Source organism: Mirounga leonina, unplaced genomic scaffold (genome assembly GCF_011800145.1).
Source record: "Mirounga leonina isolate KUSES-001 unplaced genomic scaffold, KU_Mleo_1.0 Mir_224, whole genome shotgun sequence".
In the NCBI taxonomy this organism is placed as follows: domain Eukaryota; kingdom Metazoa; phylum Chordata; class Mammalia; order Carnivora; family Phocidae; genus Mirounga; species Mirounga leonina.
In genome coordinates, this window is record NW_023270615.1 from 18748304 (window position 1) to 18762815 (window position 14512).

General features: G+C 58.3%; 1 protein-coding gene across 5 annotated transcripts in view; it reads right to left on the minus strand.

The window, feature by feature from the left end:
• The window catches only part of SECISBP2 (SECIS binding protein 2), a 48018-nt gene continuing 33506 nt past the window's right edge, over positions 1–14512 (minus strand). For 3 of the 5 annotated variants that reach the window (XM_035029200.1, XM_035029199.1, XM_035029196.1), the window contains 7 exons: positions 8813–8979; positions 8110–8245; positions 7732–7882; positions 7001–7221; positions 1503–1657; positions 1159–1354; positions 1–601 (listed from right to left, as the gene is read on the minus strand). In XM_035029200.1, coding sequence (XP_034885091.1) covers positions 411–601; positions 1159–1354; positions 1503–1657; positions 7001–7221; positions 7732–7882; positions 8110–8245; positions 8813–8979 — 1217 coding nt within the window. In that variant the 3' untranslated portion in view covers positions 1–410. Of the gene's footprint in view, positions 777–1158; positions 1355–1502; positions 1658–7000; positions 7222–7731; positions 7883–8109; positions 8246–8812; positions 8980–14512 lie in introns of all 5 variants that reach the window. The other 2 variants (XM_035029201.1, XM_035029198.1) reach the window with 1 other exon arrangement.

A 14512-nucleotide genomic window follows, 5' to 3' on the forward strand; every position in this document is an offset into this window, starting at 1 on the left:
TGACCAAATCATCGCTCTTTATTCAAAATAAATAAGCCCTCTTACTTACAGCAAAGTATGAAAGCAAACTTCTATCCTGCTGGCCTCCAAGACAGAAACCACATTCAGAATACGTTCATTTACGAAAGAAAGAAAACATCTGCAGATTATCAAAACTGAAATTTAGGAACTCCAATATACACGGCTTCTTTGAAAAATAAAGACAAAAATGAGTAATTCATGTCAAAAGGTCACAGGTTAGAGAACCGATTTTCCTTCTGAGGCTCATTTTAGCAGACCCTCCCAAGTATCCCCAAATCTTGCGGCCAAAAAGCCAGGTCCGGAGAAAGGCCCCCACCCCCCACCACCCGGCCCCGGCGCCTTCCACACACTGACACGGCTCAGCTCTTCCGCATCGGAGGGGGTTTCCTTCATAGCAGAGAACTCAGGGGGCTACACGTCCGGGCTTTTCCAGACTCCGTGTGCTCAGATCCAAAGCTGCATCTCGGGGCTCTTGGGCGAGGCTCCCACCAGCACAGCCGAGGGCCCCTTCCCGGGATACGCATCCTGGCTTCACCTCCCAACTCAGCAGCCACACAGAACACAGCAGGTCCACGGAGACCTGAGAAGAGGAAGGCCCCGAAGTCTCACGCACCCCTTCCTCACCCCACACAACACACACAAACAACTCTTCTATAAATTCAGGTTCATCATCTGAGAGGTTGAAGCCTCCAGCGAGTCTTCCAGCTCCAGAGCACAGCGACTGTACGCTTCCAGGTGTCTTCTCCAGATTTCAACTAAAAACGACAACGTGGCACAGCTGAGCGACACGCGGGGACAGTCGGGGCAGCCTCGACTGGGAAGCACGCTGCCCAGGGGCTCAGGCCCCTACACGGGCCTGGCAAGGAACCCCCCCAGGCACCCCCCCACCCCCGCCGCCCCGCTCTGTTGGTATCCGTGAGCCCGCGGCGCCCGCTGGCCTTAACCTTCCACCGGGGACACCGCGGGGCTCAAGGCCGCACTCTGCAGGTGCCACCCGAGGTCTGAGCCCCGCCCGAAGACGACAGCTGGGACCAACCCGGCCTTCTGCCGCCGAGAGGCCCTGCCGCTATCCGGGCGCTCTGCCCCTTCCTCAGTCGACGCGGAGCTTGAGGATGCTCAGCCCTCCCCAGCACTCACTGTAGTACGGCTCTTCGCTCCCGGGCGCAGGGGCAGGGGGGCCGTCCTGCGCCGAGCCGCCGGGGCCCTGCACGGGCGGGCTGGCCGGAGCCGGGGGCCCAGGCTCCCCGGCCAGCTCCCGGCGCACGTTCTCCAGCATGGTCTTGTACGCCTGCCGGGCGGCCATCGTCAGCTCGACCATCCTGTGGAACTGGTCCTGCGGCAGAAGGGAGCGCACGGGTGACACCCCTGACCCCAGGGGATGCGCCGTCCTGCCTTCCAGCCTGCCGCCCCCAGGCTCAGGGCTGCCTGTGGGGACGCTGCACGCGAGCCCGTGTCTCCCACCCCCGACACCCCCAGCTCACCTGGGCCCCGTCGTAGCTGAAGATGCCCACCACGCTGACGGGAACGGCCTTGTTCAAACTGCGCCCCAGAGCTTTGCGGTTGAGCGCGAACACGAAGGGAATATTCTGCTCACAGGCGTAATCGATGATGGTGTGCAGCGTGTCGTCCAGCCCACCTGGTCAGGGACAACAGAACGACAGGGAGATGCGTCTCACGCGGCGTGGCGCTGATACTGGCCGCAAAGGGCTTTTTCTGCACGTGGCGACACCCCCCAGCGGGCCGTGCCTGACACCACCAGGACAAGGCCGCTACCGCAAGGGCATCGTTCTCTCAGCCACGTGGGAGAAATCAACTCTCCCGAAGAGACACATCCTCAGCGGAATAAAACACCCCTCTGTCATTAGCCTAACGGGAAGTGAGGCCTCCGTCTTTTAGAAGAGCCCCCGCCCCGAATCCCAACATGGGGCGGGAGGTGGGCACCCACAGCACCAAGCAAACCTCAGACACCAGCAGCGCGGGCCCGCCCATGCCCGCGTTGGGCCCGCCAAGCCTCAGTGTCACCCGAGCCTCTGACCACAGGGCTGCCCGCTGCGGGCTCCGACATGCTCTCCTCACACTCCCGTCATGGGCTAGACGCTCACAGGACTCACCGCAGGGAATCACTTCCTGCGTCTGCCCAGTCTGAGGACGGGACCGGCACCGCAATCCCGGCCAGGGCAGAGACGCAGGGCCTGCCCATCTGCGGCACCACTCCTCCCCGCCAACCCGACCCCGGGCACCGACCAGCGGGCTCTCCTAGCCCCGTCCGGGGGGATTAGGGAGACTTCACCACAGTCAGGACTGACTGCATCACTGGCCTTTGGCTGATTCAACCTCCAGCCGCCCGCACGGAGGCCAAGGGTAGGGGTGGGGTGGGGATGGGACCGAGCTTCCAAGCCCCCGGTTACCTGGTTGGCCCCCCTGGCAGCCAGGCCCTGCCTTTGGGCAGGTCCGAAGGTCACCTTCGTTACCATAACACCTTTACCGTAGTCATCCAGAGTATTAGAAGGTGAGAGGCAGAAACCGAAGACAAAAACCCAACAGGAAGGAGAAATCTCTTTTGGTCATCTGAGTGACCAAATAGGTGTCGCTTATAAATCACAGTACTGCACTTAGTGAACAGTCACCGAACGCTCACTGTGCTCTGGGCCACTGGTTAACTGCCTATCGAGTACGAGCTCCTGTGTGCGCACAAGAACCCGGCAAGGGAGGGGCCGCGCCCGCACAGATGGGACCCTGGAGCAGAGAGGTCGCCAAGTATCCGATGCCAACAGGGCCCGGCCGCGGGCTCCCTGCCCTCCACCACCCGCCCTGCTGCCAAGCAAGGTGCCAGGTAGGGTCTGTGCGCCGGGAGAGCGGGAGAGGCACGGTGAGAAGGACCAAGGGGGGCTGTGCGTGCAGGTGATGTGCCCGCCACGCGGGGGGCCCAGCAGCCCCGAATCTCTACTACGGGAGAAGTACACGTGTGTGTCTGTGCACACGTCACGCGGAAATCACGAGTCCTCACACAGGCCAGTGGGGCCAGAGAGGACGCGCACGGACAGCCACGGAAGATCACCGTAGGCAGGAACAGGTTTGTCCCAAGTACAGAAGCTGCACAGAGCGGCTTCCAGGCGCTCCAGAGACACAACAGAACATTTACATGGAGGCACCTATGCCTCGGCCATACTCATCCCAGGCACAACAGACCAATTCTGTGTCAACCTAAAACTTTGAAATACGCTTACTCCTGAAGAATAAAGAATATGAAAAAAATACACAAGTGAGAACCAGCCTTTTGAAAAAGGAAGATGACATGAGGCTAGCATCATCGGGTACGAGAGCGTAAAGGTGGGGATGCGGGGTGCAGAACGGAGGCTCTGGCGGAAGGAGCACTGTGAGGCAGCAGGGAAAGGGCAACTGGGTCGGCCTCTGGAAAGATCCCTCTGAGAAGAAATACAGTCTACCTAAGCAAACAAAAATGAAAACATGGAAGAACCAGAAAAACAATATTAAAAAACCTACTAATAATCCTGGAGTGTTAAGGTGGAGAAATGCCATAAAATCTAAACGCAATAAAATCACAAGAATAAAAAACATCAGTATAGTAACAACACCCAAAGTCTCTGCACAGCCAAAAAACGTTTAAAAAACAGGCAAATGACAAACCAAAATAACAATTACAGCTCTTACCCAAAGAGCTTTATTATATAAAAAGCCACATGTCACTATTAAAAAGGTCAAATCCCAAAAGACAAATGGGCAAAGAACATGAACCAACAGTTCACTGAAACCACCAAGCTCTTCAACAAGAAAGAGGCTGCTCGTCCTCCCCTCCCAAGAAAAATGCAAACAGCCTCCCCGGAGCCGGGGCCGGAGCTGGAGCCGGGCACCGGGCACGAGCCGCGCTGGGTGCACCGCTCGAACAAGCAGCAGGGGCGTAACCCATGGACCCTCAGATGCACCTGCCCTTGCGCTCTCGGTGAGGCCTCACAGAGATGTTCCCACAAGTAGAAAGGACAGCATGCAAGGTGCGTCCTTGTTCACAGCTGTAGACGTCTGGAAAGAGCCAGGATGTCTGTCGGTACCGTCTGAGCAAAGCAAGTGTGCGCACGGTGCTCACAGCTGGGTCCCCAGATTGCTGGTGAGCTCCCCGCGAGGGGCCCACAGCGCCGGGACGCCAGACCTCTCTGGCTACCCAGACTACCAAGGACCCATCAAATGTGGCAATGCTGGCTGCCTCTGGGGGGCTGCAGGCATCTGGGGGGCTTACTCCTTGAAAGGAAACCTAGCACCTGGCTCACCGCACGGCACGGCCCCAGCAACCTGCGTGCAGACGGACTTACGGACAGGGCCCACGACATCTGCCGGAGAAGAAAATGTCTCCTGTGGCCCTGTCACCTGGCACTAATTGTAGGATCATCCAATGTTCTTTCAAGAGAAAATAGCACATCCGCTGCTCTGGGAACCGGGACGTCACTCTGCAGCCGGTGTCACCAGAGATGAACTTAGGCCCCACATCCCTTAGCTCTGCCCACGCCCGACCCAGGTCCACCTGAAGACCGAGGAAGGAGAGGAGGAAGCAAGCTCTGGGGACAGACACTCAAGGAAGACCTCAGTTCTGGGCCGGCAGGGAAAGCAGGCGGGAGACGGCGGGAGAGGGGCGCGAGAGCCTCAGCTAGAACTACAGTTACTCCCAACTTCCCACCGGAGACTCCCGTGCCCCTTGACGCCTGCCACGTGGTCTCTCTCTGCCTCGTGTCCCCCAGCCCCGGGGCTGACCACAAATGCTTTCCGCGCAGTGGCGCCATGGCTGTTGTCCCTTCAAAGGCCTGCTTTCCAGGTGGCCTGTGGCTGACGTCAGGACTTGGGTTTCCGGAGGGCACCCACCATGCTAACTGGTAAGAGGGGCTACGGGGTGGGAATGAGGAGGCTCATCCTTGCAGACGGCACCCCACATGCGCATCCTGTGGGACTCCCCTGGGAGAGACTCTGGGAGACTGGGCCTGACAGTGGCAAGCCTAGACAGTTCTGCTCCACCCAGCACCCAGCCCGCAGGCTCAGTGGGAGCTGAAAGCATCTCCAAGGGCCCACTTCCCAGGACTGACGACAACACACTCAGAACAAGCAAAATGCTCAAGACAAGTGCCACGTACAATTCAAGCTCAGCATTACCAGGCAAAATGCCGCTCCGCACACGGTACTCCACACAGCCCAAGGCCAGGATGCCAAGTTCCACCTTTAAAATACTGCAAGCCATTGGCGACATTTCCAAGAAGAATCAAGTTCCTTCGGCCTCAAATAAAAACACGCACAAGAACGGATGACGACGAACGCAGCTGAACCTGCCGCCAACGCAGATGCCTCTCGAGCCAGGCAACCCCCCCATCAGGAGAAAGGCAGCTCACAGGGGAAGCACGGCGTGGTGCCCACTGCACACACATACTCATTCCCTGGTCTGTTTGTTAAAGACACGAATCACAGGAGAACCCGAGACGAGGGCAGGAAGCTGGGACGCAAACGGACGACTGGGCGCGCCGACCTGACGGCGGGGCGAGTGGGGGAGCCCCGAGCCCGCCGTCTACAGCCCAGCGTCCGGGCACGTTCCAGCAGACGGACGTTCAGAGGAGGTGAGGGCAGTTGGCGTGCGCACCTGCGTCACCCAGGCAACGCCGGGCCCTGCGCTTCTAGGGGCGGACGCACCCCTACACCCTCTCTGCATGAGACTCAGGGTGCCCATCTGGCCCCAGAGCAGCAGCGGCGGCAACAAACACGGAGGCCTCAGGACAACAAAACTGCTCCCGGAAATTGGAAATGATAGCAGAAATGGGGAACTCTGCTGAAGCTTAGAGGATTCCTTAACAGAAAACAGAACCAAGGAAAGGCTGAGAGGACAGCAGCGCAGGGGGGCCCCGTGAGCCACCCGCCCTCCTCCCAGAGCCTCGGGCACAGGGCAGCGCCCAGCCGCCTCCAGAGAGGAGGGAGGACGACGGAGAGCGGGCGCAGAGCCGGGAGGCTGGGCTGCGAGCCCCAGCACAGGCCTTCCCTCAGCACTCGAGCCGCGTCAGCACAGCCCGCTCCCCAGCAGGAGCCGGGAGGCTGCCCCCAGGGCACAGCCGCAGGGAGGTGCAGAGCGCCCCAAGGGGCCCAGGTGAAGCTGTGGAGTGCCCCGGGCACCAGCGGTCTTGGAGGAGGCTCAGGCCATGGGCCAGGAGCTGGAGGGCAGACTCGTGCTGAAGCCCAGAGCTGTGAGGGGACCCAAGGGAGGGGCGCGGCCAACACACAGCCGGACCACAGGGGCCCGAAGTCCCCTTCTGCCCTATTCCAGTGTCAGGGCCTGCCCCGAGCTAGGACCAGGGCGAGCTGGCCGGGCAGTGAGCAGGTCCAGCGGCTGCTCTCAGGCCCCGGGGGCCCCACACAAGCCAGGAAACCTCAAGTCTCCAGCTGCGAAACGGAAACCAGGAAAGTTCAGTGTAGGATCCAGACTCGGCCCTGCAAGGTGACCTGTCCAACGTGGGAGAGAGGCCCGTGCCCGGGGAAGGCTCCCTTCGGCCCCCCGGCAAATGAAGACACAGGACACAGGCTGCTGACTACCTGTCCCTCTAACACACAGCCCATGTCCGTCACCTCACCCAGCCCACTGCATCCCACAAAACACAGCCAACCTGCCGGGGCCGGTAAAGTGGCCAAGCCCCTGGACAAGCCGGGAGTGCTCACAGACTGAGCAAGTCAATTGGCAATGGAGTGCCGGGCTGCCGGGCTGCCGGTCACAGGATTCCCGCAGCGTGAGCTCTGGAGGCCCCCCACCTCCTCTCCACCCCGCCCCGCCAGAGGCCTGCACCGACTGGCCGGACCATTAGCCGGCACCCACAGGGGCCTGGCTGCCTCCGAGAGCAGGACACTGGGTGGTCAGGTGAAGCTGCAAACACAGCCCTCAGGTACGAACAAAGAAAACCAAACCCGCCCCAGCAGCCAGGCCGGGGGCCACAGTGCTCGGTACCTTTCGACTGGATCTTCTCACAGTTGGGAGAGATGATGATGCACTTGAGTTTCCTGAGCTTCAGATGCTTGAGGACCTCCCGCAGCCCCAGCACGAGTCGGCGTTTGGTCTTAGCCTTGACTGGATCTTTCTGGTACATGCGGTCTTGGAAGCGCACCAACTCCTTCAGCAGATCCGTCACACAGGCGTCCACCTCCTTACTCAGCATCTGGCTGCAGTAACTGAGACAAGGTGCCCGCTGGCGGGGGCCCCTCGGGAATCCCTGCGAGGAGCGGCCCGGCCGCAGAGCTGGGGCTCCTGATGGTCAGACTTCACATCCTCCCCGCTCCCGACCACGAGGGACAAAGGCTCTGCGCCCCGCGGCCCCCCGATGGCCCGCCACATGCTCCGTGGCAGCTACTGCCCACAGAGACCCACATGTGGAATGTGCCCTGAAGAGAAGTAGGACGGGAGCAGGCAGAGTCCCCTCAGAAACTACCCAGAGACACCAGACCGTGAAAGGGAGGTGTCACTGCACTGCCCAGCCCCCCAGCGCACACCTCAGCAGCACGTGAGGACAAGGACCTCACAGAAGCAGATAAGGTGGCCCTGACGTGGGTTCTGACGAGGAGGAAAGCCGGGGCCTGGCCTGGCGGCCTGAGCAGGTCGGCGCAGGACAGCCCCACGCTCAACACCAGAGCGAGCACACCCCGCCCCAGGCCCCACGCGGGCACGGCCCTGTGGTCACTCACTCCCGGAATCTCCGGCTGTGGATCTTGGGGCAGCCAGCGCCGTTGGGAACGAGGTGGCAGCCCTCTACCTCCTTCTGGAGCTCCGCTCTCGGCAGCTCTTCTGACCTGCCCTCCAGCACGGGCGCAGAGCACGGCGACGCCTCCGGCCCTCCTGCAACACCCCGGAGAAGCGAGTCAGGGCACAGCCGCCCCCATGCTGGGCACACAGGCTGAGGGCAGAGAAGGCCTGAGCGCACCTCACGGGGCAGCGTGTCTGGAGCGGCCCTCGGCAGGATGACAAAGGTGACAAGTCCTCAAGCCACACAGGGCTCCCCCGCCGTGCCCACCCCTGCCCCTGCTGCAGGGCTCCCCTGGGCAGCAAGCAAGCGCGCTCGGTACCTGAGGGGTCGGCCGGCTCGAGGGCCTCGTCACCACCGCTCTCACCATCCGGTACGGCATCACTGGCGAGAGCTGGGCTCACAGCGTTTTCTTGGAGACGCTGCTGCTTTCTCTCCTGCCGTTCTTTCAAAATAATCTTTAAAATGAAGTAAGCGATTAAAATACCTAAATAATACTTGTCCTTAAAAATAAGCCCTTCTGCAAACTAAGCCACCCAACTTCAGTGGGCAGGCATCGTGCCTTCTTGCGCCCTCACAGCAGCGACATGCCCTCCCTCCCCCAGGGGCCGGGCCCATGTCCCCCAGGTGTGCAGAGCCGGGCACGCAGGACCCAGGCCAGACAGCAGGGGCTGCGGCAGCCCCAACAGAACCCGCATTCCAGAATCGGAGCACCAGCCAGATTGCCCAGGGGAGGAGGAGGGCAGCGAGGGTGAACAAGGAGAGCACAACGGCCCCCGTTCCTGGTCCTCTGTCTGCATCCCTGCCGAGTATTAAAAGAAAAAGAGCTCGCCTCCAGGAGTGGAGGCGCCCTGCTCCGTACCCTCTGCCATCCCACTCAGGGAGGGGGTCACTGCCAGAGTCGCGCACGCATCTCGAGAAAGCACATTCCAGCAGAGCGAACGTTAGGACCAAAAACACTAAGAGCTCTAAGACGTAACACAGACAGGAAGTGAGGTTTGCCAGCGCGTGCTTTCACCGCATACCTTCTTCAACGAGGTTGGCTTCTTGGCCTTGGGGACCTCCCTCTGCTTCCCCTTCTTCATCAGTGGGGCGCTGGAGTCCAGGGGGTTGTGCGGGGTCTTCACCTGGCTCAAGTGGTGGCCCTTCTTCCCCGACGCGGTGTCTCTGGAGAGGACCGGCACCGCCCCGACTGCGACACGGAGGGCACAGGGGCATCAGGCGCCCAGCCCAGGACCTCACTCACCCTCGTCAGACTGCCTGTTACACAGTCTTCTCACTGACACCCCCATGAAGTTCAGCATCTTCTGGCAGAGATCCAAAAACACCATCGACTTCTCTGGGGACAACCAGCATCCCATCCCTGTGATAGAACCTCCACATGGCTCAGCAAAGCGTGCGGTGGGGAGACCCCACCTTCTGAAACTAAGGTATTTCCAGACGGTGTGCACCTACAACAACCCTTTTGAGGGAGTCTCTCCCCACCATTTTTGAAACTGCCTCTGCAGAAGGTGGCTACTGGCTTCCAAACACGCACCTTCTCTCTCAAGATTCTCTTGAGTTTTCCAGACAGAAAGATACTGTCCTAGATGCCCGCCCACGCCACTATCAGGAGAAGGTCACAATCACTACTCAGCATTTCCACGGCACGCTCCCATCTTGCTCTATTCCCGCCTTCTTCTTCTTGTTCCAAGGAAACAGCTTATTTGTGCCTACTTCCTTTCCTTACCTTTTAGTTAGAACAACTTCCCAACACACACCCAAGAAAAGGGAACGGTACAACAACAAACCCCAGTACCCACTATCCAACCTCAACACCGATATTTTCCCAGGCTATCTGACCCACCCTCACTGGGTTTGAAATATGCTGCTGAGTAACAGGTGTTTTCTCAGTTGGGTGTGAGGGTGCCCTGCCTAAGGGCACAACAGGTCTGCACCGTAGCTCTGGGTGCTTCCAGCCACAGCCCCGCACAGCTTCCGGCATCTCTGGACCTGTGCTCCCATGTCAGATGTTCGAAACGTACGCATGATGAGCTCATCTTAGAAAACCACCCTGTGCTGACCCTGTTCCCATCTGTTCATTCTGTTCCTAATGCCACTTCCCAGGGCCAGACCTCAGCTGGGCACCTGACTCCTGCTGCTGGGCCCCTCCTGTCTGTCCAGTGCCAGGCGACTCTCCACATAGCATTACTGGTGAGCCTGGGAGTCCCTATCACACGCACAGTGAGGTCGACCAACCCCATCCCTAAAACAGCCACCAAGCTGGACAAAACTCTCATCAACAATCACAGCAGCCCTCCCGAAAGTGACCAAAGGCTTACGACAAACTGCAGAGCTTTGCTAGTGCGCTCTATCAAAGTCAGGGCATCCTATCCAGGCTGCTCCCACCCTCTCCCTGCTGACAGCTGGTTGGACCAGGGCGGAGAGGCCATGAAAACCCGCAGCCTCACTGCTTCTGCCAGAAGGGGCTGCTGGATTTACAGCGTGCTCCTTCAGAGAGGTGACCCAGCAATAGGCGGTCCAGCCAGCCTGAGCCATGGCCCTCTGCCGGCAAGCAACAGGGCAAGAGTGCGTCCACCCCACATCCCTGCCCACAACAGAGCCCGTGAGCAAGTGCAGGTGTCCCACGAGTCCCAGGACACAGAGCACGGCCTGCAAGCTGAGCGCACTCCAAGCCCACACACGCTTGTGAACAGACCGCGGAGGACGTTCAAGCTGGCCGTGTTTAAGCACAACCTCCGACACATCTGTGCTGTGTGGATGCAGGCGTGGCCCCTGGGAAGCCAGAAACAATGAGAACAAGGAGAAAAAACTGAGCTCAGACACCAGCCACCCACAGCATGTGGAAGACAACCTTCAGATTCAGGCCAACGCAGGTACTAAAAAACCCCCGGAAATAAAACCATCACCATCGCTACTCTGAGAAAGGAAAAAAAATTCAGAAATCAGAGCTGCTACAACTTAGTAACTAAAATACTGAGTATTCAACAAAAAATTCAGACTTTCAAAGCAAGGAAGTGTGACCCACAGTCAGGGAAAGGAAGTTAAGGAGAAACCGCCTCAGAGGTGCCAACTGGGGGGCTCGGCTGACCAAGACTTCGAGGCAGCTCTGCGAACACATCTGCACCCAGTGTTTCGATAAACAGAAACTACCAGGCGGCGGTCAGCAGCACATCCAGCATGGCAGAAAATCAATGGAGCTGAAAATAAACACAAACTGTTCAGTTCCAAGAAAACAAAGAGATGCAGGAAAGTGAACTGAGCCTGAGAGACCAGTGGGGCGTCAACGAGCAGACTCATACACGTGTAATGGGGGTGCCCGGAGACGAGAAAACCAAAACAGTTTCAGAAGAAATGAAGGCCCCTGGGGCACCTGGGTGGCTCAGTCAGTGAAGCGTCTGCCTTCGGCTCAGGTCATGATCCTGGGGTCCTGGCATCAAGTCCTGTGTCGGGCTCCCTGCTCCACAGGAAGCCTCCTTCTCCCTCTCCCTCTGCTTGTGCGCTCTCTGTCTCTCAAATAAATAAAATCTTGGAAGAAAGAAAGGAGAGGAAGAAAAGGAAAGAGAGACAGAAAGAAAAAAGAAAAGGAGAGAGAAAGAAAGGCCCAAACTTCCCAAATCTGATGAAAGCATTAGTCTCCGGAGCCAACGCGCAGCCAACCAAGGTGGGGTACGCACACAGATCCGCAGCAGGCGAGTCCCAGCACGTGCTGAAGGCCAAACGAAGAGACAGCACAGAACGGGCGTGGGACTAGCAGCCCCACGTGTCACGGGCACCGGTGGAGGCCAGAGCACAGGGGCACCCAAAACACAGGCAGAGCTCGACTTACCGCACCCCACAGACATGGGGCATTTCACAAACCAAAGGCGGGCGGCGACCCTGCGTCGGCACGTCCATGGCACCGCACCCTCTTCCCACCCGGGGCTGCACTTCATGTCTCTGTCACGATTCTCACCATTTCTTAAACTTCGTCGTTCCTATTATTGGTCATGGTGATCTGTGACCAGTGATCCTCGGTTCTACTCTTTAACTGCTCTGGGGCACCACAAGCCGGCCAACTTAAGCCCTGTCTCCCCCTCTCCTCGGCCCATTCCCAGAGAGGGGCCCAGTAACAACGCTCCAGCGGCCTTTACGTGTTCACACAAGGGGAAGGCATGCTGAAAGCGGAGGCTGGCCAAAGCTAAGCTGCTTGTGTCCAACAGCCAAGTTCCGAATACCAAGGTGGTTCCTGAAGGAAACTGCACGTGCACCCTGAGCACACAGACAATAAGGAAGCCAAAGAGCTTACTGCTGATACGGAGAAAGTGTCAGTCCTCTGGACAGAAGATCAGACCAGCCCCGACATTCCCTTCAGCCAAAGCCGAACCCAGAGCGAGGCCCTGACCCTCTTCAATTCCGTGAAGGTGGAGAGCGGGGAAGAAGCTGCAGAAGCAAAGTCTAAAGCTAGCAGAGATCGGTTCCTGAGGTTTAAGGAAGGAAGCCGTGTCCGGGGCGTAAAAGTGCAAGGCGAAGTTGCGGCACGTGATCCAGAAGATGGAGCTGAGGTCATTACCGAAGGCGGCTCCACTGACCCACAGATTTTCAGTGTGGATGCAAGAGCCTCCCACAGGAAGAAGATGCCATCTAGGGCTTTCCTGGCTAGAGAGGAGAAGTCAGTGCCTGTCTTCCAAGCTTCCAAGGACAGGCTGATCGTCTTGTCAGGGCCAATGCAGTTGGTGACTTTAAGCTGAATGCTCGCGGACCATTCTGAAAATCTTAGGGCCTTTAAGAATTATGCTAAATCTTACTTCCAGGGAAGACAGCAAAGTAGGAGGCTCCTAGGCTCACCTCATCCCACAGTTACACTAAGCTAACACCGACATGAGTGTAAACAACCCAGAAAAGGACCCAAAGACTGGCAGAACAGACTCTCTACAGCTCAATGTAGAGAACGGGCACATCAAAGAGGGACAGGAAGGGTGGACATGGTCTGGAGCCCAAAGGACCCGCAGGGCTGTCCGCAGGAGGGAGAAACGCACCAGGTGCAGAGAGGGGAGAAGAGCAGACCCCACACCAGGCACCCAGGATCTGCACTGGGAAGATGAGTCACCGTAACATCGGGCTTTGAAAACCAGACAGGCCCTACCAATCAGTGGGGTGGAGCCCCTGAAACTTTAAAACCAGCGGCTCAGCTCTGGGGGAGCTGGAGGGTGGCAGGGAATGGAGACCGCACAAGAGCCTCACGGAGATACAGCAAAGCAGCAGCAGGTTGAAAGCGCCTGGGGTATACGGGAGGGAGGGCTGTTTACTAATCTCAGAGCCCACACTGGAGGGGCAGGGATCCTTGGGAGACTTTTCCGAGAACAAAAGAGCTGGCAGGTGCCATTTCCCTCTGCCACCCCCCCAGCCAAGATACACAGAAACCTGCAGGAACCAGCACAGTAATAATGGCCTGGGCCCCGACACCCCACCCCGGCCTCTGCAGGGGTTTTCCGGGGCGGTTACAGCGTCCCTCCCACAGTGGACCGGCCCGCACCCTGCCAGCACCGGGCGCCTCACTCCCGTACTCTTCCTGCGGCCCCCCCCTGCCTGCCTGCCTGCCGGCCCCACAGGAGCGCTCCCTGCCCACTGCACATCCCCACTGGCGGCACCTGGAGCCCCGCCCCTGCGTCCTCCTGCAAACCTAACCCCTCCAATACGCCCTAGGCCCAAGCTCATCCAAAGTGGTGCCACAAGCCTGGCAGTGTGCAAGCAGCCCCAAGAGGGGCCAGCACCCCTCCACAGTGACTCCTGCCCCCGGAAGAGGGAAGGTAACCACACACACCAGTCCGAGTGCAGCCCCAGCAGTGGGCTGGGGGCAGGCATCTTGTCAGACTGCAGGGCCCGCCTACCCACAGAAGCTTCTCAGGGGACAACCTATGGTTCGGTGACAGTGCCCCTCTGACAACTAGCTGGTCTGACTCACTCAGGCCAAGGCGGCCCCAGACTGGCCACCAAAAACCCACGGACCAAACCCTGCCCTCAAAAGGCAAAGAGAGCCACTGCAGATGAGTGGCCTGAAGGAAAACAGGGCCAGGCCACAGAGCAGTAGGCCACAAGCACCCCACAGAGGAGACATTCGCTGAAGTGCCAGGCCCTGGGGAGCAGGGGACACCACACTGCCCGGCCCAACAGGACCTCTTCTTCATTGGGGCCATGACTCTCAAGAGCAGGAGACATGGCTGACTTTCCCAGCACAGAGAAAGAGACACAGAGAGTTTGACAAAATGAGACAGAAGAGAGTGTCCCACCTCAAAGAACAGGGTACAGTCACAGCAAGACAAAAACGGTGATAATACACCTGATAGAGAATTTAAAGTACTGGTCATGAAGATACTCACTGGACTTGAGAAAACAGTGGAGGACCTCAGTGAGACCACTGACAGAGAGAGAAAACATTTTTAAAAAAGAACCAATCAGAGATGAAGTACTCAGTAACTGAAATTAAAAATACCCTACATGGAATAAACAGTAAACTAGAGAAAACAGAAGAATGGATCAGCGACCTAGAGAGGACAGAGGAATAGAAAACAAGCTAGCTGAACAGGAAAGAGAAAAAGAGTAAGAAAAAATGAGAATACGTTAAGGGAACTCAGCATCACCATCAAGAGTAGTAGCATTTGCATTATAGAGATCCCAGAAGGAGAAGAGAGAGAAAATGGGGCAGAAAATATATTTGAAGAAATAATAGCTGATAGCTTCCCAAA